The 27,987-nt window shown below is 44.5% G+C and overlaps 1 protein-coding gene across 1 annotated transcript; it reads right to left on the reverse strand.

The window, feature by feature from the left end:
- Window positions 1-133: 133 nt before the first annotated feature.
- Window positions 134-27,987, reverse strand: LOC311505408 (fibroblast growth factor receptor-like 1). Its single transcript, XM_084568962.1, has 7 exons — window positions 27,458-27,987; window positions 26,825-26,920; window positions 11,098-11,370; window positions 4,791-4,835; window positions 4,237-4,521; window positions 3,169-3,522; window positions 134-1,652 (listed from the first exon to the last, which is right to left on the reverse strand). The coding sequence occupies exons 2-7, from the start codon at window positions 26,907-26,909 to the stop codon at window positions 1,216-1,218; spliced, it is 1,479 nt and encodes a 492-aa protein (XP_084425088.1). The 5' UTR covers window positions 26,910-26,920; window positions 27,458-27,987; the 3' UTR covers window positions 134-1,215.

The following is a 27,987-nucleotide window of genomic DNA, read 5'->3' on the forward strand; positions in this document are numbered from 1 at the left end:
AGACACTTCAACCAGCTCAAAGGAAAGAAAGCTGACCTTTGTGAGCCCCGTCTCTGATTTAGGACAGGTCACTGCCACTGTCATGTCTTATGCTCACGGACTTTTACACTTCTAATTTGCAGAGTTTGAATAATAATAATAATTGGTCCAACTCCAGAAAAAATCTGCAAATGCATTCATCTCTACAGAGCGTCTTTTGTTTCAGGTAATTTAATCAAACTATCAAACCTTCAAACTTGTTTTTGTTTTTTAGCCTTGAACAGAGTACATCATACAAGATTGTCAAATATAACCAATTACATACAGAGATACCTACATATTGGCATGAAGTAAATGTGATTAAACTGGGTGACAAAATGTACTATACACAAAAACAGTATACTTTAATAACATTACATAGATATGTAAAATGACTTACTCTGAAAAATAAAACTTTGATACATTTTTTTTAGCAAAATAAATTAAATATTCATGACTCAATTTGATTATAAACGGCTACAGCTTCATAAACTGTGGTTGGATAAGGAAAGAAAAACTGCTGGTTTACCTCAACACGCTACTGACTAGTGATGGGAACCTACGTACAAATAACTCATGTCACTCACTTTTAACTGAAGCGAGGGATGGTGACGTGAAGGATAGTGGTCAGCATTCCCAGCATAATGCATCTTCAACAAACAAAAAAAAGGGCGACCTGAGTAGGAGCATTAAAACCAGCCCTTTAGGAAATCTTGAGTACCGTTTTCATCTTCATTACCTGGCAGAACATCCAGAGACCTCCGCGCTCCAACAGCTGATTATGTGTAAGGTAAAACCAAGCTTCCAAATACAAAACAAAAATCAGCTGCAAGGGAAGAGCGTTCAGCTGGCCTGAATAGCTGCAAGTAAACTCAAAAAAAGGTCCTTTTTTGTATTAAGTGCACAGCAACGATTAATGGATTTTAGTGGTGTGAGATTTTTTTAAAAAAAAAACAAAGCACCAAATGTGGAAGTTCTTATGAAATCACACAAACTGTGTGTGTGTGTGTGTGTGTGTGTGTGTGTGTGTGTGTGTGTGTCACTGGCCATTGTTTCTTTTCACATACTTTCCCAACAACGTCCAGCTGTGAAGAGTAATGCCTGGTGAGCGTCACTGACAGGAGCTGCTGTTCAGTCCGCAGCTCAGCGTCCGTCTCTGATACTGGAGCAGTTTGTGGGGAATACTTGGCACTGAGGCTAACACTGAAAATGAATGTGTTGATGCTGATGTACTTTCCCGTCCACATGGGAGTGAGTGTGCGTGTGAATGTCAGTGTAGATTTTGGGGTAGATTTTAGGGGGGATCGTGGGTCCTCCCTGGCTGAGGAGGAGCTGCTGCTGGGCCAGGTACTCCTCATAGTTCATGGAGCTCAAGCAGTCTTTGTCTGGGCTGGAGGAGCTGGACGACGGAGCCGCGCAGCCCCTGTCCCGCTCTCGATACGACGGCCGGTGGGAGCTCTGCAGTACCTGCGCAGCCGGAGCGCTGGGAGGGGGACAGTGTTTCCTGTTTTGGCAGAACCACAGCAGCACCGTGCCAAAGATGAACACTATCCCAGCGGGGATGCCGATGATGACGGGCCAGGGGAGGGAGCTGGAGGCTGGCGAGAACACAGGTGTGATGGGAGGCTTTGTGTCTGCAAGAGAAGAGGGCCAAAAAAACTGGAGAAATCAAAATACACTCATAAATGTTCCCATGCTTTGTTTTAATGTAAGCGGTTTAGGCCTGCAAACAGTTATTTTCATCATCACATTATTATCAATTCATCACTTCATCAATAAACGTCAGAGCAACAATCCAAAACCCCAAAGATAAACATTTGAATCTTTGAACACAGGCTACGAACTATGACTTTATGTTTTCACGTGGCCAAAATTCCTTATTTACTGTAGATCAACTGAGCAGACTCCAGCTGCTCAGAACAATCACGGCATAAGATTACTTTATAAGGATCAAAAAAAGGGGGAAAAGCAGCAATGAATGTTTAACATTCATCTTTAATAAGTGATAAATTGATTTGTTTTTTTCTTCGACAGAGCTTTCAATCTATTTAGCTGCGGTATGCACGGAAAAACTCCCTCAACACGAGAATGATGATGGAAAATTCCTTGAAGTTCTGGTGATTTGTGTCAAAAATAAATCACCGCATAAGATATATCAGCAGGTTAATATGATGGGTGATGCGTGCTGGACTGAAAACAACGAATGCTGGTTGGAAATTTTGTTCCGCCGACGCAGTAGAACGTCACAAGACATTAAAACCGGGAGCCTCTACTGTGATGCTAGAACTTCACCCTGATTGGCTCAAGACTTCACCGACACTCATGACATGTGGTGCGTTTTGATTCTAAGAACTTCAGACGCATTATCTCTTGTGGTTATCTCTCTCAAAGGGGATTCATTTATTTGATCTCCTCCTTCTGGTAGCTCATTTCTTCTACATATGGGCACCATACACTACTGTTTTAATGTAGAGAAAGATAAACTGTAAAAACTGTTCAGAGGTTGGTTTTGTTTTTGTTTTTTAAGAAGTATTACTCTTGTAGGTCAGACTACTTTATTTTCCATCCAAATGAAAATAAAAACATCTATAGCTTTCTATTCTATAATGTTAAATAGTTTGCTTAGTAACACTGTATTGCTCCAGCAGGTGTGTGACAGTTCCCCTAATGTAGGCTAGTGTCGGGTCTAAAACTGTTTTTGAATTACATATTTCTCGGTGAGGTAAAAACATCCTGACATATCGAGCTCAACCTAAAAGTCAAGTCAAAAGGAGACGCAGCTATTGTTTAATAAGTGGTTTGTGTGTGTCATGCTGCAGTAGGTGACTGAGTGCACCTAGTCCTGCTTTACTCATAAAGGGAAGAGCTCTTTAAAACTGGAAGAAAAGGCTCAGTCGGGACCGTTTTTGTGCAGTAATCATCCTGTCTGTGTTTGTTGCCTTAAGGAATGTGTTGTTTTTCTTTTCTCTATTCCTATTTTTCCATCCCGTTTCCTTGATTCTTTTTCCCCCCATGCAAGTTATTTAATTGTTATTTCCCTTGTCTCTTAGGCTTTTGTTAACATCTGTATATAACTACACAGACAGAGTAAATCCTTGTTCGAGCTGCTGATTTGATGCTCCGTGTAAACACAAACTCCTCATGTCTCACCTGGCAGCACAGTGAGGAAAGCGCTGCGGAAGCTGTAGCCCATCGTGTTGGCGCCTAAGCAGATGTACATGCCAGCGTCCTCCTCCTTGGCGCGGGTAATGAGCAGCTTGTTGAGGTAGGAGCCGTCGGGCCGCGACCACACCTCCCCTGTGGGCAGCACCACGAATCTGTGGTCCCCCACCTCGATGGTGGAGTTGTAGCGGCTCTCCTCGTTATACTCCACGCGTTTGAGCCACTGGATGACCGGTTTAACGTCACTCCTCACTTTGCACTGGAAGGACGTGGTGCCTCCGTAGTCCACCGTCGTGTTGACCGGGTGAGTGCCCGTCAGAATGGGCTTGGAGTTCGTCCTCTCTGCACAGACGCGCAGAGAAAGAAAAACGGTCAAGACAAACACTTCTGACATGTCAGCTCTTCTGCGGACTGAAGAGGTCTTAGTTGTCCGTACGGTTATTAGCCTCAGGCTCAGAACTCATAATTGACAGAGAGGGAGGAATACCACATGTAACACAAGACGTATGTGTGATTAGTTTCCTCTCTTTCTTTGCTCCTGGTTGTACAGCACACATTTCTCATGGGAAGGGGTGGGGGGGCAGTGGGTCTGGCAGACAGCTGGGCTTTAATCAGCTCCAGATTGGGTGGATGGTCTTTGAGTTGAACAACCTCTCTCTCTTCCTCCCCCTTGTGCAAACACCAGGGCACAAGCCCTCACTCTCCAGCTTACTTCCTCAATATGCTTCTCATATACATGATTACACAAGCACATTCATCCATGCAGCGTGGATATGTATGAGACCTGCGGTTTGCAATCAGACATCGGGAGTAGGTAGATCAGAGAAAAGATTTTTCAAAAGTTACAGTTTGTCCTTTGTCAATATTAGACCTACTATTACAGTGATTAGACTATTTTAATTTCCCGCAGCAGTGTACATACGCTCACGTAGTTGATCCATACAAGCAGAAGTAATCACTTAAAACTAATTTGCCTGACCTCATCCGTTACCGCTAATATTTCCAGGTGATCATGTCTGGTATGCGTACAGCTCAGCCTCTCTGTGGGATACTCACGTATGACCTCAACTTTGTACGTGGCGTTGATTTCTCCGGCCGAATTGGAGACCCTGCAGGTATATCTGCCGCTGTGCTCGGGCATGAGGTTCCTCAGACTCAGGGTCCACTTCTTCTGACGACCCTCGCCGACCTCCTCCCCCGTCAGCAGCCTGTCGTCCTTCAGCCACACGATGTCCGGTCGAGGGTTCCCACTCGCCGTGCATTTGAGACGCACTGAACTGCCCACGGGGCGAGCTATCACCCTTTTCCTCATCTTGGCGGGTTGCGTGAAGCGGGGACGCACTTTGGGGCAAATCAGAAGACAAATTTATTCACTCTTCAGTCGCTTCATGTCTTGAGTTCATTCATTGCAAAGTAAAACACTCATTGCATCAACCGGCAAGTAAACGGCATAACAAAAAGACAATAACTAAAGTTTTTGTATCATACAGGAATAAAAGCAGCCCAATTCTAAAAGTACGGTATGCTAATAGCTGTTGCTTTGTAGTAAATATAAGACATCACACCAAACCACTAGTATTTGATAGAATGGCAGGAGGGTTAGCTCTTACCGCCCGTTTTAGGCTCTTCCCTGGGTCCAGTTTTTGCAGAGTCATCTGTTAACACAACAAGACAACAATCAGTCAACAACAAGATAATATTCTATGTTTAAGTATTTGCACTGTATGTCACGTAAACACCACTATCTGGTCAACTTTGACAAAAACATTGACGTATTCATAAAGGTATCCATAAAGTTACGTTACAGTTCATCATTTCCTTCAGAACAATTAAAACAAAATGCTTATGACTCATCCTGCACTAGTGGGCGTGTGCTTATATTGCACCCAATTAAAATACTTTGGAGCCAACCAATAGGAGCACACTGGACTTTCTGGAGGCAGACTTCCTAGCACAGTTTTTACAAGAATAATATAAATAAGTGGAAACAAATAGCACTGACGTAGCCATCACATAGAGACTTTAAAGCCTGTTTTAACTTATCATTACAATCCCAATCTCAACTTCTGACAGCATTTAAAAACGGAGTTCCAACACCAAACAAGCCCAGAAAGTGTTTTTGGCTCTCGCTGAGTAAATTCAGCATTTATCGACAGGCTCCTTGCAGAGGGTTGCATGCTCAGGTCATACTCTGTAGCATTTGGAAGTAACATGATCAGTTTTCATAAGCCCAGTTCCAGGAGACAGCTGTGGAGTTTATGTCACTGGCTGACATCATGCAGCGGCGTTAAGACGGGGCTTAGAGAAAATATAATGAGTGAAACCTAATCGACGCTTTGTGATGCATATCGACTTTTCGAGTTAAGCAGTGATGAATTAACTGAGCAGCTCGTGTTCTTTGCCATTTATCTGCCAATCTGTGCAGACAGAGACATTAGGCAGATGATTGTTGAACAAGGGCTCCTATCAAACGGTTTCTTACACTCCTGAGGTGTCATTTCACATTAGATTTGGAAGCCAATGGCAGCATTTCCAACAATCGTGTCCTCAGTTAACAGTATGTTTTTAAATAACAAACCAAAAAGGAAAAACTACCGGCCAGATTTTTACCTTCCGTGACTCCTTTCGGTTTCTGGTTCAGGGCAGCTTTGTGTTGGATTTTTCTAGATGCAGTTTGGCACACTTGATTCCCTCGCAGGGTTTGATTGGGTCAGGTAAAGAGACCAGATGTGACTTCTAACCCCCTCGTTCTGCCTCCCTCTGAGTCCCCCCGAAACCCTCAAAGCTCTCTAGGGTTCTCTGGGTACAAACCCTCCTTTGTTTGTCCCCTGCAGCACCAAGCCCAGCCATGATGTCATGGCTATTTGAAGGGGTTTAACTGGCCAACTATAATAACCCATTCCTTTAAAAAACAGCCTCCACTGGAAGAAATATTTCTCTGTTGCTCACTTGGGCTCTCCACATTCCTCCCGGTTCCTGAACCTCCCAATCCAAACAGAACATGGTCCCACACTGCCGGGGTTTTCTTTCTGGCTTTTTTTTTTTTTTTTTAAACTTGAATCTATTTCCTCTCTACTTTTTGGCGATTCGAGGAAACAATGGCACCCTTTATACGTCTGTGCCGTTAAAGCTCCCCTTTGCCACTATTGTCTTTACACAATGTTGGCTCACTGAACTACAGACAGGGGCGAGGTAGAGGACATCTCAAGGCTGCCATACGATTGTTGCTTTGGGAAGATTGAAAATCAAATAATCAGATGAGGAGCACTTGACAAGGACTCCGTTCTTGTGTGCTGGAAAATTTGTAAAATCCGCAACTTATCGTGGAATTACTTGCAACATCAAATGTTCATTATGCGAACAGAAATCAGTCAAATGCATGCTGAGACTGAGGCTAACAAACAAACCCTCTTCCGTACAACTTGAATCCATTCATGGTCCTGCTATAGTGTTTGGGGTCTGACACCATCCCCTCCCACTTCATTCACAAATCCAGCCACCGGAAACAAGTCACTACACACTTTCCCTGCTGGCCTCCTGTGCCAGCTGAATCACAGGAAAAGGCCTGATGATTTGGGGTCGCAATGAGCTCCAGATGTTGTTGGGGACATTGCAATGTCCAGGGAAAAGCTACGCACACTGGCCTTGCATCACACTCTGGAAATCTCCAAACAGCTACCACATGTGATCAGTCAGACACGGGGCAGTTTATACAACAGTTGGCCTGACAACGTCTCCAGAGAGGAGCGAAATGAAATATGTGCCACGAGAGCCAACATCTTCCTGGAGAAATAATGAGCGCTGCCAGCCCCGCATTAGCCTTGTAATACAGTATCACTGCAGACATAAACATTAAAATTCAATCCTGTAAATGTTAATATGACAATCCCATATTAATGCTAATATGTAAGCTGCTGCAGCCTGAGCAGCTGAGGTTGAGAGACGGCAGTGTGCATCGGACTATCCTGGTGGGGGTGCTGGGAGGTGATGGGGCCAGTTGTCAAGAGACCACCCCAAACAGGGCCCAAACAGCCAGCTGGAGGGATTGAGGAGGCGCCATGTTGCACTGACGGACCAGATTCTTCAGATAGCTCTTGGGAGGACAGACTGTCCGCTGGCAGATGGGAAGAGGGATATCTCTCTCCAGCCGCAGTGGAACCCCCTTCCTCCTCCTCCTCCTCCTCCTCCTCCTCCTTCTCCTTACATCAGCCTGCAAAACCCCTCACTCTCTAACTAACAATCTCACTCCACTCTGTCTCTTTATCGTACTGTGTTTCTTGTGCTTGGCTCCTCCGCCGTCTCCTCTGCAATGTTGTAAAGTTATGCTCTCCACGTTAGGCCTTGAACTTGAACAGCTGCCAGGATTTACTCGACCCCTCCACACTGGTCCGGCACTAAAACTGACTGCAGTAGCTTCTCTAGATTGTTTTCACTCTAGGATCCAGTACTACATGATGGATGGTGTATGCTGAGCTGTGCTGGGAGCCTGCTACCCCTCATTTACTGAATTTCTAATAAATAAACTCTCTTCTCTGATCTTCTTGAGCAACGTAATAGCCCCCTTCTCAGGCAGGTTAACGACAAGCAACTGAATAAAAAAAAACGGTTCACAATTAGCCATTTCAACGTTAATGGAAAGTGTTGCTCATGGTAATTGCAGACTTTTTGGCTGACTTCAATCTTGGAAGTATTTTGACAATGGGGCCCTCTAATCTTTGTGGCAAAAAGGCTCCCAGAATGAAATGCGCCCCTGATGGAACAATTACCTATAAAAACAAACGCTGTGGCGATGGCCTGCCAGCGCCTAATGGGATGATGGACAAGAAAGCAGAAACAGAGGAGGGGGTGTTCTTGGGAGATGCACAATGGCTGGTGAGTGTCTACAGATGATTTGTCATGCACTCACCACCACCAGAGGACAAGAAGGAAATGGAACAAACCAGATCGGGATTAAGAGAAAGGCCAGAAAGTCTCTAGGTAACTCCATGAAGGGCGAAAAGACTCCAGATAAAAATCACATGGAAATACGCTTCCAAGAAAGACTTGTGATTTAACTTCCAAACATATTTTTTCTTAACAAATTCGAGGAGTGGGAGCTAACCGTGCAGTGAGTCTGAACGGATCTCGCCGCGATCCGTGCCAGCTTCACAACAGCAGACTTAAACTGTTTTCATTGAAGTCTCTATTCGCACTGGGTCGCACGGCAGCTGAAGTCAAACCTGATAAATTACCTGTCACACAAACACACCGCAGGGAGAAAGTTGTTATCTATCGCAGAGATTTACTGGCTAATTCTGCGTGTCTCCTGTGTGTGTGTGTGTAATCACTGCTTATCTCCCGACTGTAAATCAGTTTTAAATCCCAAAAACAAATTCCATATGTTTGTGCAGTATTTTCGCTCTACTGTGGGGATAAATACTTCATCTCAAGTAATGAGCCAACCCGCGTTTCTTTCATATTTTGTGGTGTATCTGGATATGTTTATTCATGCTCTTCCACAGCTCTCATCTGAGAACGCCACAACCTAAAGCGGATTCTACTGGTTTTTATGGTGGAAGTACTAGTAAAACTGGGTAAAGTTACTCACCTACACTTACAGGTCAATTTATAACCTACATTTAGACAGTTCCTTTTAGGGCTTGAACTTCTTTTACCGCTCTGACTTCAGCTTAGTGTGAACTGGTGCTCGCTTTTACAGTGAAACTTTCAGCGCTTCAGTTTTAACCTTTGATTAAACAAATGTATTCTGACTGCCATTACTTCAATTGTGTTTTTTACTGTACAAACTACTTGTTGAATCTTAAAGACGTGTCTACTGTATATCATGATTTTTCCATTATTTCAAATATTTATTAGTTTTAAAGTAAAGGTCATTTTCACTTACAACTCCAATATGGTCCTCCTTTGCCGGAGGTTTTTGTTGGAGCCAAAAGTATCTTAAACAGATATTCTCTCAGAGCCACGGGCTTGTCTGGGATCCTGCCCAGGTATAATGTGACAAAAGAGCCGTCTACCTCCCTTCCAAAAATTATAATTATTTCTTTCTTGCCAGCGTGGAAATGTTAAAGATCAAGCCCAGAAAATATGGAAATGCTTTGCCATTTTAGTACCACACCGCCTCCGGCACTCAATGAGAATGTTGTAACATCTTCCAACAAAACTATTTCAAAGGCTTCAACTGTGAATTCTTGGGAGCAAACACACGTAGTGTTTCTTTAGACATTCTAACCTTTGCTGGCTGCAAGTAAAAAGGTCATTACAAAATGTTGGCTCCAGAAAAATGCCCCCACTACAGATACTTTTGTTAATATTGTGCAACAACTACATGTACTAGAGCAAATGACTAACTCAATCCGACTCCAAAAAGATCTAGGTGAAAAACGATAGCAGAAATGCTGAGCTTATCTGGGCAATGAGTGAGACTGTATGCACGTACTGTGCATGAAAAGATTGTCTTTTGGATATACTGAGTATGTGTAATTGTTCAATGTTTTGTATTTGTCTTTGGTTTAACCTTTTTGTACTAAAAGACGAAAATGATCTATATATAAAGAGTTAAAAAAAAATTCTAACCTTTCACTTTTTTCTACACCACGCACTCATCATACTTTTGCGACTTGTTGACCTTTATCAGTTTCATCAATCAATTAGAATTCAAATTCCAAAAATGTCTTTTATGTCGATAAGAAACGTTAATCTAGGTAAACATACTGTATCACATCAAAACATGGGAAGTACAGTATTCAGACAGTATCTAATCCAGACCTTGAGACATGAAGCCGTGTTATCTATTACATGATGGATTTTATATGTGCTCCTCTTTAAAAAGTTCAGAAACTTGGATTGCCTTTTAAGTGCAACGCAGACGGAGACGTAGCCACGTCTGACTTTAATACTATATACATAACTGTATTATGAGCCTTGACATTAAAGCTGGCTCTACGCCTCAATCTGAAACCTTTCATTTCAGCACAATCAGCAGACACCCTCCCTTTGAACTCCCTAGGAACTTCACATTGAGGGAGACCCTAAAATAAACTTTGGTCTGTTCCCCACTCATGAACGGTTTTCTGAAGTGATCTGTGTTTTCTTCTTCTGCGTGATTATGGCTCTTCTTCTGAAGCATGGCTGTCACAAGACCAGGCTATAACTCCTCCTGCCAGAAAGAGCACAGACTCTGGCCCAAATTAGGCATCTTAGAGTAATTAGACTAAACACAGCCTTCACGCTCCACTCCGCTCATTCATCATGCTCTGCTCTAGCGCAGAGGAAATGCACTGTATGCACACGCACAAACGAGTAACGCACTCGGCCCGACTGCGCTTAATCCTGCAGGCCCCATTCAAGAGCTGTGCGAAAGTCTAAAGACAAAAACATCACTTTTACACTGAATGTGTTTCTTATTGTGGAGCTGCAGACCTCCTGCCTCCACAGAGTGTAGCCTAAGGAAAAGGAAGAGCTGGAGATCCAATTGAGTCACGGAGGATGAAGTAGTATGAAACAATATCCCGTGCCGCTGTTGACTTTGGGCAGAGAGAGGTAGGGGCTGTAACACATACAATAGATGAGCGGATCAGACACTAAACCTCCATAAATCTATGTGTTTTAGGCCTCGACCTCAGTGAGTGATGTTGTCTTTTAACATCTGAACTGTGGTGAGATTTAGGACTGCAGGGACGTGTTACAAATCTGCCTCAAAACACAACGGAGGAAGACGATGTGGCCTGACCGTACAAATCAGAGATTGACTCAATGCCACGGTCTCTGGTTTTAGTTACCAGACAGGTGACTTCATGTTTTATAGTTGCTTAATTGAGCTTGAATTTTTAACAACAGTGACGCATTTGCCAAGAGTCAGTGATCTCATCTCACCTGCTGAGAGACAGGTTACACACACTGAACCCCGTCTGCACTCACCGATGACAATGAGGGTGTAGTTGATGTTCACGCTACCAAAGCCATTAGTCGCCTTGCAGATGTAGGTCCCCGCGTCATCCGCCTCCACCTCTTTGATCTTCAGGCCCATGCGCAGGATACGGAAGCGAATCCAGCCGCTGTGGATGTTGTGTCCGTCTTTGGTCCACATTATGAGGGGCGGAGGATCTCCCTCCACTGGACACGGCAGCTTGACGGCGCTGCCTAGCCGGGCCGTCTGTCTGTGAGCAACTTTCTCACACACCCGCGGAGGTCCTGAGGACACACATAGAACAGAAATTCTCTAAAACCAGTTTTTGTTGTAAGACTTTTGTAAGGACACTGAAAACAGGTTTCTGTAGCTGATAGAAATTCTTAGACGGAGCTCTAGGTCTTTTAGCATTGCCTAAAACATTGAAAGTGTACAGAGATTATTCTGTGATTTCTTTCTGAAACATCATCTAGACCAGTGATTTGCAGCCTTTTGCACATAAAGCCCTTTCAAACCATGCAGCTGCAGGTTGCATACTGTAGCTCTTACGGTTGTAAACACTTAGCAAAATTATTTTTCCATCCGTTTTTTTCTTTTTAAACCGTAATTCACAAGAAAAATGTGTGAACAAACTTGCAGAAGATTGCCTGATATGATTTAAGATCCAGAACAGATACTGAAAGGACATTGTGGTGAGATTGTTTTGCCAAGTGCCGTTTCCAACATCAAGAATTAATTCCCAGCGTTTCCTCCTTCAAATCCATCATTATCAAACATGTGAGTCATTAATTTTAGTTCACCAACTACGTGACAAGATCAGCTTCTTTGAACAACACAAGAGAATGAGGATAATAACATTTTTGAGGTTCCTGCCTAAACTCAGCAATGAAACAGTGTCGTTGTGGGCAGATGATAGAAGATGGGGGTAATTTGTCATCTTTTTTTTGCTGATTACCCAGAAATCTTGAAACCAGATTGTAATAATTGGCCGAGGCCTGCCGTTCACTGCGTTGCACAGAGAGGGTAAGGCACCCTGGCTCTGGTTTTGCGTAGCGTGCAAGAGATCAAAGCGATGAGGGGGGCGGGGTCGCAGTGAGACGGACAGCAGCCCGCTCTCCCCGCTCTTAATTGGCTCAGGTCTGCTCCCTCAGATCTGGTGAAGTGGAGCGGGCCGAAACACCCTGTGATGGTGTTAGGAGGCCTGCGCCGCTGCTCGCACAGCACCAGGCATTCAACTACCCCCTCGCCCCACCACCACCACCACAAAAACTAAACAAAACTACTGAGCAGACGAGACGCAGTAGAGAAACAGGAGCTCGAGGGAGTGAGAAAGGGGGTAGGAAATGCAACCAAACGCTATAGCTGCAACAGCCCTCAAAAGTACACAGAGCACAGTCTGTGCCTCAGAACAAATGGCCAGTCTGGTAGCAGTAAAAACAATGGGGAGGGTAAGTACACATGGCCTCTCCCAACACATACACACAGAGTCACATTCCTTCGGCGCATTTCACACATATGGTAAACAAGAAGTTCATTATACTGATGGGGTTGCAGCGGGGGAAGTTGACACAGGTAACTCCATCTGGCCGTTTCATCCGTCACATTGTCGACAGATGTGTCTCAGCTGCAGGTACAACATCTGGACTGTGGTTCTGGGGACCTCTGATGCTAGAAAAGTTGGACTTGTCGGAAAAAAAAATACAAAAGGCGTATACAATGTGGCATCTAAATTACTGGAACGAATAAATAAATATGTGAGCAGAAAACTCATAAAACCATATCTCCTTTTTGTCTCTATGACTTTCTCAACCATGCGTGAACGCGCATACACAAACTGAAAGTTTCCCTTCCTCTCTGTGGATGGCCTTTCTGGTCCACAGCATGCACAGGAAATTGGAAGTGTCATTGTTTATGTCTGTGGAGAAAAACGCAACCGCAGTCTTTTTGGCTGTTGTCAGCTGGCCCATATCTCACTACACTGTTACCAGGAAATCAGAACAGAGGCACTCACTGTTTTATCCTCTGCAGACTCTGCTTTATGACCACAAACAGGTCAGAGCATTGGCTGCTGGAGCTCATATGGACCGAGCTGATCCTAAAGGACTGAACCGCCTGGGGAAAACATAAATACATTTCTGCCAGATCTTGAACAAATAGGCTTCAGTTATCTCGCCTGACTTATGGGCCCGCAAGCCACTCAACCATGTGTTCTTTCTGGATTAATGGAGAGAGCTGACTTACAAAAACAAGGCCTGATTCATGTCAAAGGTTTAGTTGAAGCGAAGTGTCAAAACACAGTGACCCTGCAAAGGCACTGCTTCTGTCGGAGCTGGAAATACATTCCTTGAGAGGCGAGTATGGGTAAGAAGAAAATGAAAAGGGAACACCAGAATGCTCTTTTCCATTAGTAAAAATATGCAAGGGTGTGTTGACAACTTCTCCGCAATGTCTGCACAGCATTCAACGCTCCCTCCGACCTTCCGGGGGAAGATTCTTGCTTGATTCCTTTTACAGTCCACATCTAAGTTTCACTTTGGAATCACAGATTTCTTTGTACGTCTGATGGCTTCATGTTGGTAGTGACCTTGGTCAAACTGAACTTTCAGCATTCTTGACTTTTATTACCGTTTCCTTTATATGTTCCTTTTTTTTTCTCACACTAAAAACGTCAAACTTGAAGGAATAACTTGACATTTTTGGAAAAAAAGATTCTTCAGAGACAATCAGTGCTAGCCTTGTATACACTAAATGTAATGGTGCTTTCAATTAGAATCAGAATTCTGAGTTCCCGGCACGAAATTTCAACTCGGAAAGTTGGAAGAAACCCACCAACCCCGACCTCAAAATCCAAGATGGCTGCTCTGCCAATCAGCAGCAATAAAAGATGTTATAATACACAGTTTATTGGGAAGCCTGTCTATATAAATGTCTCATTAAATCAGTCACACGCGCAGCACTGTCCAACTTCAGCCTTTGAAACTGCTGCAGCACTGTTTGTATGTGCAAAATAACATGCAAATCTTCATAAGATCTCAACGATTGTTTTCTGGATACATTAAACAAACTACTTTGGCGTTACCAGTTGGGGTATTTGGGGGATTTTTAAATAATCACCTCTTGTATCTGAACAGAACAATATATTTTAAAGACAGGAAACAAGAGGAAATAGGAGACCTGGCTGTGCTGGAAGAAAGAACTGCCTACAAGCTCCTGACTGTAGCTCTATATTTACCACGCAAACATAGCAGCGATATCAAACATTTCGTCTTGCTCATTCTTCGGGTTTAGAAGAAAGAACTCAAGGAAGGGCATTTCCAAAAATATTATTCCTTTAACTGTGATAAAGGTCTATGTGATCTTGAACTTGGATTATTAAGGGCAAATCGAGCAGCCGCTGAGCTTTTTGGCTTAATAAAATAAAAAGCTTTGGCTGGTGCTCCAAGCGCGAGGAATGTGCAACAAATGATTTCCTCCCTCCATCTCCGCTCCTAAAAAGCTTTTGAAGTCCCTTTTGAAAAACATGAACAAGTGCTGAAATCAAGGACACCGTGTGAATAACTTAATAAGTATTTGTGCTGTGTGCGTGACCACCATCCTTTCTTCAGAGAGGGCTCTCCTCTCCTCCTCCTCCTCCTCCTCCTCCTCCTCCTCCCTCTCAAGGACAGGCTCTTTTAACCTTGGAGTTGAACACTTTGAAACCTCACAGAGGTCCAGGTCTGATAAAAGGGGAATTATTGCCTTATCTGCTTAATTGTTGGATACACAGTTTAACCTATGAGTTTAATATGAAACCATGTTGGAGGTCAAATGTAATGGAGCTGTATTTATTCTCTGCTGTTTAGCTTTAGTCTTCTGAGGCTCCCTCCTGGTTGAAATCCTCTACAAACGCTGTGATGAATAACCTACACAACTGATGACAAACTGTTGAGCACTTCAGTCTGTTTACCCAAATCATTGTGATTGTTAGTTGCTCAGTAAATGGAAAAGGATACACATGACCATATGGGCTTTCCCATATTGCAGCGTCGGTAGTGCGCTCCTTATTATAGCCGTGCCCCATGTGTGAATGGAATCTTTCATAGCGCAGGAAGAGGAGGAGGAGGCCTGGCGACTCACAGAATTAGCTCTGTTTTTCTTTGCTCAATTTGGTGATGGATTATTTTAAGAGAAAGGGGCACATTCAATAAGAGGCATTCTTGTGATTCGGACTAAATATAGCCATCTTTAGGAAACCCTGTGAGCGGGTTAATGAGCAGTTGATCTGTTGTGCAGGCATCCGTGGAGGGAAATATGTCAGGAAATGTCAAATGAAAAAGACAGATTAATACAGAGCAGAAAAAAAAATAAAGATAACAAAGCCTTACAGCAACGTTCAGATGTGCTGGCACCTCTTTTCTTATTTATTTTCTCTTGTACAAAACACCTGTGGGTTTGTAATGATGTGTGTGTGCGTTGTTCATTCACCACAGAGTCCTTTGGTCTTTCTAAGCCTTACAAACATGTCAATAAAGCGCTGACTTGGCTGCTGACAGCCGCTCCAATAGAGAACACCTGGAACATAACCGAGCACAATGAGAGCGGCAAGATAATGCACGCAACGCTGTCTGCTGAATGCAGGATACAGTTATTCAAACTACACTGTAAACATCTTCTAATAAAGAGGATCTTGGTGCTTAATCTCCAGGCAACTGCAAGAGTTTCAAATGCATCAAAAGGTTTTTTGCAGAGTGCCAGACTGTGGTGATTCATTACTAAGATAAACAGTGATCTGAGCGAATGTGTCTTCAATATGTAGTATTTACATAAAGGATAAGAGGCACAGAGACAGATAGAGGCTTGGGGAATCTTTCCTCCTACTCAGCAGCACTGTGTTAGCTCAGCAGACCGTACAAGAGCTCTAACATAACAGAGGAAGGAGTTTAATGGAGCCTGTGCTTCCGGGGAAATACTCTATCACGCATTGCTTAAAAACTCTGGAGCGCTTTACAAGTGAAAAAGAGGTTGGGGGGGAAAAAAGTAAGCAGAGATGGAGGAACAAAAAAAAACAAAAAACTCGCCAAAAATACATGAAAGCTGGAAAACCAGAGACGGAGACTTCACTTGAGACCGGAGGGGTTGGGCGAAGGCGAAAGGTGAAGCGGACACCGCAGCTCGGGGAGTGTGTGAAAGGCCAGAGCTTCTGTTCAGAGGCTGCTGCTGCGCCTGGCTATACATTTCACAAGCGGAGATAAAAATCTGCATAAAACAGCGCGAGAGGGGAGGAGAGCCACCTTGGCAATTCAAGAAAGGAGGCGAGGTGAGGGAGGGGGGAGGGAAGTGGGGAGGTGGGGAGGGGGCAGTGACAGGGTGAAAGGGGATGGGGATATGTGGAGTGGCAGCAGAGGCTGTTCTGACAGCAGTGGTGCAGCGGAGGGTGAAGAATGCCGTCTTTTCTTACCCCTCCAGACGTCCTGCCCAGCAACTTCGCCCAGTGTGGTAATCAATACCTGTTATTTTCCCCTCTCGGCTTTCCAATCAATAGATAAGAGCGAAGTAAGACCAGTCAGGACAATGGCTCTTTCTTCGGCACCATCAGATGTGGACTGAATAGCAACTGCTTCGGTGGTGGGAATGGTACAGGAGGAGCTATTGGGTGACACGAGGGACTAGAGAAACAGCAGGAGGGGGTGGAATAAAAAGAAAGGGGAATAAGATGCTCCAGTCAATCTATCTGATTCAAGAAGAATCACTGGAATAAAATCAGAGGCCTCTGTGCACGGAATCTGCATCCTTCGCTAAAAACCAAGAGGCTCCCGCCGAGTCCTCATCAAAAGAGCAGGAAAGAAACAGAGAGAAATTACTCCAGTGTCATAAAGCTTCTGGAAACATCTCCATCACGCGGCCTGCCCTTTACAGGCCCTACTGTGGAGTCTTTGAACTCTAAGCTGCTATATTTCATTAGACTCGACTGCCTTTCACCCAGCCCCAGCTGCCTCTGCTGGAGAAAAGAGCATGTGTGCGAGTGTGTACACCTCCTACTGTTTTCTGTAGCCACAGCGTAACCAAAGCCAAAGCTCCACCCACAATAAATCAGAGTGTGTTTGTTTGTCAGTTACCAGATAGACGTTGATATTATTCTTAATATTTATGCAGACGTGAGTCACTTCCTCTGAAACATTAATAAATTACTGTTTTATGAAACAGGACATTAATTTAGTAGTGCACCTATTATTTAGGTCAACATTTAGTTAGTTAATTGATCACAAGACAAGATGTGTCAAGGTGCTGGTGGCTTAATGCCTCCACAAATAATTTCCTCTTACTGAAGGCGAAACCTTTTTGAAACGTTGATACTTTCGTGACGTGAAAGGCTCCTTTCACTTCAGGTTAAGCACTTGCCATAGGGACTCTGTACTTTTCCAGGCATGTGAAAGTATGGAAAAGTATGGAAAGTCCTTAACCTGAAGTTAATGGAGGCCTTTCATATCATGTTTTCGGGACGGCCATTTTTGTCTTATTACTGGACAGTGAGTAAGAGTTGCAGTGGAACAGTCCATAGCCTGGGTTTTCCAGCGTGTGACCCGTTGAAGAGACTAGGCCTCGTCTCTTCAAAGTGGTCACTAATATTGCTTTTAAATTGTATTTAACAAAGTGGTTTCTGCTAAAAATAACCGTGTTTCGCTAATTTGGCTGTCCTGAGGTGTAAAAGAAGAGCAAGGGGTCGCAAATTTTGTTGATACGTGTTGTTTTCTTTGTGAAAATCTTGAGTCACTGAACCCAAACCCATTTAAACACTGTAGTTTATTTTAAGCGAATTCAACACACACAAAAAACACTCACTAGCGCAACGAATATGTATTAACCCTCAGTTTGAATAAATATCATTTAGGGAAAAATAAGGTGACCGAGTGTATTCAACCTTTTCTTAAAGTGTTTTATCACTTACAGATTTTTTAATATATTATTAAACAAAGAGTGATGAAATGGTGAACACAGGAGTATGATATAAACTTTTTTACCATCCTCTACTCCCTAAAAGAAGTAAAACTGTCGAAAAAATACTGATGCAGATACAAATCAGCCATTTCTTAAATATTTTAAGTGGCATAACTTTCCATGCAAATGTGACTCTGTTAATTCAGCGGTCTCACTCTGCCATAATGAGCGCACAGCGAGTGGCACTCTAGTCGCTTTATCTCACTCCATTAAGCTAAGGCCCGGTGCACACACAGGGGCTGAGTGTGTGCTTAGGGCCACTTATCAGGGAAGAGGCAACAGGAGGGAGGCTGTGAAGAAAGAGAAAGGTCGAACGGAGTGAGAGAGGCGGAAAGAGGGCGCAGAGGAGGGGAGAGGAATAAAATCAAGGCAGGGAGAGAAAAGGAGAGAGAAGCAATGTGAGGGTTAAGGACAAGAGGGTTGATGTAGAGAGTGGCAGGGAGCAGGGGCTAAGATGGCAAAGAGGCCTCCTTTAACACGCAGCCCATAAGGAGAGGAGGGCTGCGTGGGGGAGTGCAGGGGGATTAGGTGGGCCCAGGCGGCAGTAACCAGGAATCCCAACAATCTCACACCCCACTCCCTGGCCTGGGCTCAGCCTCAGCCACATGACACAGTCAAACAGACCTCCCTCTCCCTCTCTCCATTACAAAACAGGGCACCAGCGAGCACCTGTTTATTACCGTCTTTCTAATATGTTCGGAGATTGGCCGACCTCCTGACTCTGAATGGGACATTGTGTGAACACTAACACGTCTGGCTGCTCTGGACTGGCGCTGCATTGTTTCTTATTCTCTCTCACACACACGTGAAGGTTAAGAGGTGATCTGCATGTTATTATGATATTAATCTAAAATATGATGATATGATTTTAGATGAATATTGTGTCACATATTTCCTAGATAAATATAAGGGGTGGCATGATCATTACAATACACAAAAGAGGATAAAATGATATTTTGCACAGAATTATATGAAATACTGGATGTGTTTACATGTTCAAGGATAAAGAACTCTTTCGAAACAAAACTAAAACTTTTTTATTTAAGGAATAATAAGCTTAGTTATAGAAATCATACTATACATTTTGCTTTTTTTTGGATTTAATAAGAAATTTCACCTTTTCAGGCCTCAAATACAAGAAAAACAGCTCTTTGTATCGTTAAAAAGGATTTGATACTTGTACCAAGATGATACTCAAGTTGATTTAAACCTTTAAGAAGTTTACTCAAATCAGAAACTTGTTTTGAGACTCTCTTCTACGAACACATTTCAGTCTGTATCAAGAAACCATTGATCTTATTTCTCATATTCCATACGTTGCTCCATTTTAAGTAGTGAAAGAAGCTCAGAACCGCTGCTCCAGAGCATGAGCGCTGAATAATAAACCTTGTTACACCGTCTCCTCGACACGCTTTTGTTTTTCATGGCCTCTATCTGTCATCAACGAGGTGCATCCTGCCACTCCCAGCATGCCCCCCTCCTCCTCCCCCTTCCTCCTTCTACCTTGCCGCGTTCCACGGTGGGAGGGAAAAAACTGCATTTGGCTCTTTGTGTGCAGCAACTGAGTTGCAGAGAAGCACAGAGGCTGTAAACAAGAAGGTTTAGAGCCAGACATTCTGTCACCGGCGAACCCAAGTGTGTGTCTTTCTCTGTGTTGTGGTCACATCTGTGTGATTATGACCATGATGACGGCTGAGCTTGGCGCTGAGCGTCCCTCATTTCTCCATCTACAGGAACCCTACACCAGCGTACAGTCTGAGGATCAGCCAATCTCCGTGACACTAGGAAGCGCTTTACACCAGCGCCTTTGTCAACAAGGTCTTTTCAGGAGAGGGCCAATGACAGACTGTGATGTAGCAGGAGTGTTTGGGCAGAATGGAGCAATTCAGACAGGGGCAAGAGGGAGGGAGAAGCTAGGAGCGGAGAGGGTGAGGTACAGAGAAAGGCGGGTGAGACAGAGACGAGACAGCGCTGGGAGTGAGAGGCAAGGCGAGACAGAGGGAGGGGGTGGAGGAACTGGCAAAGCTCTCACTGACAGCAATAGGGCCTCTTGACAATCCAGGAATATTGTCTGAAATCAATCTGTCATCATAGAGCTGTTGAGCCTGTCATTACGATGTGGTACTCGCCCTTTCACAGTGACAATTTGTTCAGTGCTCTCCCAGTTCACCTTACAGCTCGGCTGTACTAAGGTCACTGACCTCTATCTGTCTCTGTCTGCCAGTCTGTCTGTCTGTCTCATTGTTCATCAATTGTCTTCATGGAGATGTACAGTCCCTTTTCGTGCCAGAAACAGCCAGCTGACGACCAGAGCAGTCGTTTTGCTGCTGCTACATCACAGAATTCACGAATTAAAAAAAATACTACCTTTACAGACGTGCTAGCTGCTCTGTTAGACTGTGCTCAGCAGCATCCTAATGGTTGCTATCACTGAAGACAAAATGCAGTTCAGGCTGATGGGAACGTCATTAAGTCGGTCACAAGTTTTGGACTTTGACCTGATGATGGTGAAAGATAAAAAGTCCCAAGCACAATTTATCCTCTGATCATGAATGTTTGTAAGGATCCATGGAAATCTGTCTAAAGGGTGTTATGATATTCAAAATAAAATCATGGTGGTCTTCGAGTAAAAGTCAGAGAATTACTAAAGTAAAATACATCATCTGGAAACCATGAACATCTGCACAAAATCTGGTGCTAACAGATCCAGCATACGCTGATGTATTTAACCTGCTGCTGGCGCTAGAGGGAAACCCAGAGGATCAGAAAAGTCACTAAATTTATCTTCTAGGGAACTAAGATTTCTGCAGATTTCACAGAAACCCATCCAGTGGTTGTTATTTGAATCTAAACCACATTGGTGGACTTCACTAAAGTCAGGGATATTCATCCTCTGGGGATCATAAATGAGCAAAATTTCACGGCAGCTTAACCAAAAACCTGTTGAGACCCTTCTGGTTGCGGCAACTGATACGTGCGTGCTGCTTGCGTGAAAAGAAATAAACTGTTTTGTTGAGCTAATACCTAATCAAGACACACAGTAACGGCATGAATGGAGTTTTGCAACCATCTGCCAGGCTTTAAAGTGCACGTACATCCAGCCTGGGGACTGGTCCAAGGCCCAAACTCACATCCCTGTGCATGAGGAAATCAAATCAGTTTCACTGCATGGTGCAGAATTCCAGTCTGGGATAGCAGTAGCCCTGCTATAAAATATGACAGATTATACTCTTTGCTCCTGAAATGATTTTTCCTCCCGTTCCACTCTTCATGTCAAGGCGGGGACATATTTTTCCATTCATTAGAGAAGCAATGGGTCCCCTAAATAAAAAAATCAGGGCCTCTCAGCCTCCATTTCTAATGCAGACAGAGACTGCTGCTGATGGAAATGAGTGCAAACAAATTCCATCATGACAGCCTTTACACTCTCGCAATAAAAAAAAAAAACTCCTATTTTGACGCTTTGTGACAAGCAGTCGCCCAGACCCCGACTCTTTATAACCTCAATCAATAGGGTCGATGCACAAAGACTTTCCGAGGTCATTCAAAAGAATCCTTAATGAAAAACAAAGTGGAAGTGAAAAAGCCACAAAGCCATGTGGGGTCTCACTGAAGCTCATCGGAGGTGAACTGAAAGAAGGAAGGGGGGGGTGGAAACTGGAAGGAGGGTCTGGGGGTGTGTGCGAAAAGGCAGCGGAGGCCTTATTCAGAGCTCGTTATCCCAGCCGTCCCCTGGCTGGGCTTTCTTCAGGCCCAGCCAGCCATCCCTGTTGCCACCACCATAACTTTCAATCAACCTTTTAACTGCAGAACGGCAGGGTTGGTTGGTTTGTGTGTCGGTGTGTGTGTGTGTGTGTGAATGTGAGAAGGTTTAACAAGTGATTTTCTAATGAAACCCCAGAGAGAGGAGGGGGCAACAGGAAAAAAAAAGGAAAAAAAACTTTTATAAGCCGGTGTCGGGTATCAGATTATGAACTGCTTCCCAAAATCTTAAAAAGGAATGAAAACAAGACGCTTGGTGACACAGGGAAACTAAGACTGAACGCAACAGGTACATCCTGGACGCCAGATTTGGTATTCTGATAAGTCAGTAGGAGACAACAGAGTCTAGCAGGCTGTGGCAAGCAGAGCACACACGGTGAGATGGGGCAGATACAATTTCTGCACTTTAAATCAGCCTTTTATTCACTGACATCACAATGGCAACTCGTGAACTTGCCCAAACCTGCTCAGTCCAAACAACATTTTGAAGGCCATCATTGCGTAAATAGCCTGTGCTTTTTTTTTCATCAGATGGCTCCAGCACCGAGGAGAAGGCGGGAGATACAACTAGGAGTCAATGGTAGAGGAAAACCACAGGGAGAAGAAAGTTAGAATTTCTGCAGCCCCTGCCCAGGTATGCTGACTCTGATCTGAATCATAACTCAAGGAGTTAGCATTTACAGGAAAATCTGCTGGCATCATTTCACTTACTGAAGGGACTGCGTGAACAGCTGTGGAGCACAAAACAGTAAGGAAGGTGGAGATGGGGGGGGGGGGGACGGGAAGGGTCTCCACCACTTGGCTCCTCAAAAGAAAAGAGAAAACTGAGCGGGACTGGAGAAGCGAAGGAGGCTTAGAAAGAGGGGTTGCGCAAGACAAACACTTCCCACTGTGGGGCCGAAATGTTATTGTAAGGTCACTTGTAAGGTTCCAGCGAGGCGGACCCTCACCCCCACCTACGGGCTCGCTTCCAGTCCACTCTCTTTCTTTTGGCCCGGGGTGTAACACAGCAGCCTGGAGTCTAAACAGCATCCAGTATCATCAGGACGCCGATTTAAAACCAAGCAGCTGTCAATTAAACATCCGCCGTTCATACCGCGCAAGTCAGCGCAGGGGAACGCGAAAAGTCGATTATCATTTCAATGGTGACACCCCGACGCCTCCGTGTGCACTTTGTAAGCAGCTCCGCGGGTTTCGTGAAGGTTAACAGGAGCAAAAGGAATTCTATTTAACTGAACCCAAATCCATTCAGCCAGCAGGAAGAGTGTGTGTGGTCTGAAAAAACACTCCCTGAGCCAACTGCCCAAACAAACTAATGAGCATTGTACACACAGACATGGGATTTTCTTTAAGCATAAAAAGAGGGAGGGGGGGAAAAAAAACAACAAACGTGCATCTGAGCATTAGCATACAGCTGAAAGCGACAAATACTGAGAGCAGACAAAGCCTTGTTGAAATTCCACATGAATGTTAATTGAAGAGGCCAAATAAAGTCAGTCAATGAGGGGAGTGTTGCTCGCTGGGATTATATGACCCCGCTAAAGTAAACACCAACTGACCTCCATTATGACTACTTATCACAGCTACAGCCCTTTCCTTTCTTTCCCCTCAGAGGGGTGAAGTCTGACACATTCCTCCCTCCAAATGTTTCCTCCTGAACTGACAGGGTCAGCGGTGTGCGCTGATAGATGGCGAACACGGACTGTAGTAGCACTGTTAACATTATTTCCGTGATAGAAACAGGGGGATCATGGCAGGAGGAATATTATTTCCACCTGGTTTCGAGGAGAAGGAGGAGGAGGAGGTGGAGTGGGAATGGTTGTTGGTGTACCTCTGAGGTTTTCCAAATTGCCCCGTGCTCCTTGGATGTCTCATTATCATGACTTTTCTCAGGGTAATTTCAGCCTGCTTAATAAAACACAAGCATATAGTCAGACGCACGAAAGCGGCGCTCATTCGCTCTCGTAACTTCTTCTCACGCACGTCTAAATGGCACCACCTCAGTAAAGCGGGTCCCCCGTCCGCCGTGGGGCTCTAATAGACGGCGAGTAAGTACAGTCTACAGGGAAGAGGAGTGTTTAAAATTAATTACTGCTGCCCTGTCCAACCTGGGGGGACCGCCGCACATAATAATCCATCCATTGTTCTCCGCAAATGGACCCAGACTCAGTAAATATGGGGCTACGGAGAGCTGAGAAAGGCTGTGTGGGAGTAAAGGTCAGTTCATGCCTTGTTTTAACGACAGCACATTAACTTAACTCACTTCCTTCAACTTAACGCTGGTCATAAATGGGAGGAAACGCGGAGAGAAGCGGGGAAAAGAAGGGGACATGTGTGAGAAGGGGTGGCAGACACTGCTGGACGTATGGCACGTATGGAAAAGTCACACTGATTAGAGCTGAAGGCGATAGAGAGGTTTGTCGTTCCTCGAGCCCTATACGGTGGGGTGCGGGTTGAAAAAGGAAGCCGTAACGTGAAACTGATTTTATTTCTAAACGGAGCATCGAAGCGCAAGTTGGGAAAACATGTTACACAGGAGCATGGCTGCTTTTCAGCTTAATTCTTTGTCCTTTTCTCCCTCTCTCCATCTCACCGGCTTGGCCCACAAACCAGAACACCACTGTTACACCTTCTTACTATTCAGGAGCTATTTAAAAAATAAGAGGACTTTGGGGCATTTTGTTACTGAGAAACGAGCCTCATTACGGTTAAAGGAAATGGAAAACTGTCTGGGAGCCAAACAGCCTTGTGATTTTAAAAGCACTTGGCATACACTTTATCTTATAGTACCTTCTTGTTATGAAACCATGACGTAACCCTTCTATAAAATGTATATTTTCCAGCCGGGTTGCAGAGGCGAGCGTCTAAACTTCACCGGGTAGCTCCAGAGGTGAAGGAAGCACATTCATGTACATGCACACGGAAAAAAGACAACTGTTTCTAATTAAAATGCATCAAAACAACGCCGTCCGGTGTGTGTGTTCATTGTTAGCTAGTCCTGGAGCATAACAGAGACACCTGGTGCCTCTCTGTTTCTCCCAGGGTGCATTTCGGCAGATCCATATGTCCGGGCTGCTGCATTCCTCAGTTAGTGGAGCCCAGTGGTCCCCGGGCCTGTCACCACATTAGAGGCTCTGCTGGGACACATCAGTGAGCACCTCCTCCAGCTGCTGGGGGTGGCGGAGCACCAGTAGGGGGAGGACAGAAGGCGCTAGGATGGAGGAAGTGGGGGGGGGGGTTCCAAGGGGGTCTTAAGAAATAATTCTTGCTTGGCCAGTCGCAAAGTCGTAGCAGTGTAGAGAGGGAGGGTCCATGTGTGTGTGTGTGTGTGTGTGTGTGTGTGTGTTTGGGGCTCTCTGTGGCACGAGGGCAGGGGGTCCCGGGTCAGATGTCACCTGATGACTGACAGCAACAGGCTGAAAATCGTTCACCCAATCTTACTGTCTGCTCAGGTGCGCCGCCTCAAACGTTTACGTAACGGCAGTAAAGTAATACTTAAAATGTGTTTTTACAGTTTCACACACAAGTCAAAGGGGGTCCGACCTTCATGATTCAATTTACATTTGTCAGAGATGTCATCATGCATTGTTAAATTTAACAGGGACTGTTTCACTGCCTTGCTGGCCTTCGCTTCGCTATAAAAGCCCAGGTTTCGAGTCAGAGCCCCCCGACTGTATTTCTCAGCACGCCTGAGTCAAGCTGTTGCGTTTGGACTGTAACACAGAACTCACTGTATCGCCGCTTCTTCTGGGAGAACTGTGGGATATTTACACTTCACAGATCGTCAAGCATCATTCAAAATCTTCTCCCTCAAGACTGACTGCCAGACACCGATCTGTGATGTCTACATCTGTCCGTGCATCTGCTACCACTTTCAGAGCAACTTTGAAAAACCGGCTGTAAATTATCCCTTTTGTCTGACATTAAGTCAGTTTAGACCCATCAGACCTCCACTCTCCACCGTCCCACCGGCTTCCAAGTTTTGGATTTCTCCTTCGCTGACATATGTTAATCTGTAAACATACAAAATTGCCTGTCTAATCTGATTTAGCCTTCACGTCTTGTTTACTTTTGGTTTAGTCGCGCCGTGAAGGCACGGCTGCCATGCTGTGAATGAGGCATTGTCTGCAGACCCACAGATCTAATCTCCCCCCTCTAAACCGCAGCCAACCCCCTCCTGCCTCCTCTACCTTGAGCCATGGTAGCCACATGCAGGTATTGTACCTATCAGGCGCCTCTTGAATTCACATCCAATGCCGTGCAGCACAATTAAGAAGGGCTTTTATTTTTTTGCAGTGGGAGTGTAATCTCCAGTGGAAATGTTTCTGGCTTTCAGATTTCTCTCATTATAGGTGAAGTGTAGTTCCAGGTTTTGCCTCTGTCTTCATGCCACTGGATTGCATCAGACACGGTTCAGCAGTCAGTGATGGCGGATGAAATCATAGAAATTTGCCTCGACGGTCATTCACGAGCCGTTGACAAGCTCGCTGTGAGTTGTCTTTATGAAGCTTAGTATTGACGCTGGCACAATAAACAGTGCAGAGAATTGTGGTCAGAATGAGTTCGCCAGCTCTCCGCTCAGCGCTTCGGCTGATGTGAGACAGTCCTTTGGCCCGGGCCACGGGAGAGCTGGTGTTCCTTCACCCTGGGAAGCTGATGGATGATGTTTGTTTGGTTTAGCTGTAGTGAATGTGCACACACACACACACACACACACACACACACACAGCCATTACTAAAACACACACTAACTGGGGGCAGGGGCTGGCTCGCTCATTCCTCTGCCCCGTGTTGATTTTGGGCTCTGTTTAGAGATTTTCTTTTTATTTATTTATTTTTAAAGTTTTCCGTCTCTTACTTCGCGGTGCGACGACATTAAAGACCCAACTGAGAATTTCTTCATCCTCTCAGGAAACCGGTCATTCACCAGGGGTTCATAATGAGTTGTGAGTGTGGTGCAGCGGTAGCAAAGGAAAGAGAAATTTATGGAGCAGCTCTCACCTCTTACGCAGTCGGTCAGCAAAACGGCCTCGAAGATGAGCAGCACGATCTTCAGGACGTCCATGCTGTCCAAAGACAAATTCATAGCGACCGAATCTGAAAGAAACGCAGACACATTAACACGGGATGTGTGGACACATGCAGGACAATCAAATGAGAGTTACATTAGATGACTTAAACATCTATTTTCAATCATTTTATACATATAATAATTTAAAAAGTATCGCTTGCTTGTATATAAATGCAGTAACTTTACTTCATATATGTGGAGTTGGCACTATTAGAAAAGGATTTTTTGCTAGTTGACCTCACTGCTTCCCAAACTGGACTACTGGGAGCTTTAATGGTCCATAAAAAACCCTAAAATAAACTTGAAATGAAGAAGATTTAATGGCAAAGATTCAACTTAAATTCTTAATAAATAAATTCTGTTTCCACTTTGGGTTTAACTACAGGTAGATACTCTGTTTTTAGGGTCTATATCTGTGACTTTAGAACGAATTGTAACGTATTAGTTGAATTTCCAAAAAGGTCTTAAAGCAAAAAAACTTTAAAACAGTAAAAGACAACCGCTGCTGCTCAGTTGTAGCTTGGTAAGGCATGCACATAATAAGTTTTAACATGACAACATACCTTGATATTCTGTGAGTTAAGTCAACCTTGTGTCAGCCTCTTGACAGAAGTGCTTTTAGCTAAAGTCCGTGTTGAGTCCATGAATCAAAAGTGACAGCGGTCGGACTTTCCGCCGACCCCTGAAAGACCAGCACAAGCCTGCACAAGAAACAAAACCACGCGTTCAAGGGGTTCAAACAAAAAAAAAAAACGGGCACTTCCACAATTTACAGTAAAACCTCCAGTGTGGTAGTGTTTAAAGTCTCCGGTCCGGTCCGTTTTAGCCCGCTTCGTCCACCCAGTGACTTTTCCAGTGCGCGCACTCAGCGGAGACTTGTTGTCCGTCCCAGCGCTGCAGCTGCCGGCCAATCACGGGCCGCAGAGGCCGGACACGTTTAACTCTTTATCCGCACCGGCCTCTTCATCACAGAGCCTTCATCATCTCACCGCTGCCAGTTTAACGCATGAGACAAGAGGTAACAGCTGGCAACAAAGGCAGCAAAATTAAACTCTCATTAGCTTACAATATCCAGTTTAATTACTGATATTCT

The sequence above is a fragment of the Chelon labrosus genome, assembly GCF_963514085.1.
Source record: "Chelon labrosus genome assembly, chromosome: 20".
NCBI lineage: Eukaryota > Metazoa > Chordata > Actinopteri > Mugiliformes > Mugilidae > Chelon > Chelon labrosus.

Bases quoted from the DNA above. Each gene is read 5' to 3' on its own strand.
- LOC311505408 (XM_084568962.1), bottom strand. From the start codon at position 26,909: ATGAATTTGTCTTTGGACAGCATGGACGTCCTGAAGATCGTGCTGCTC. The intron at 3,523-4,236 runs GTGAGTATCCCA...GCGTCTGTGCAG, and splicing joins GTACAAAGTTGAGGTCATAC to AGAGGACGAACTCCAAGCCC. The intron at 1,653-3,168 runs GTGAGACATGAG...CTTCTCTTGCAG, and splicing joins TTTCCTCACTGTGCTGCCAG to ACACAAAGCCTCCCATCACA.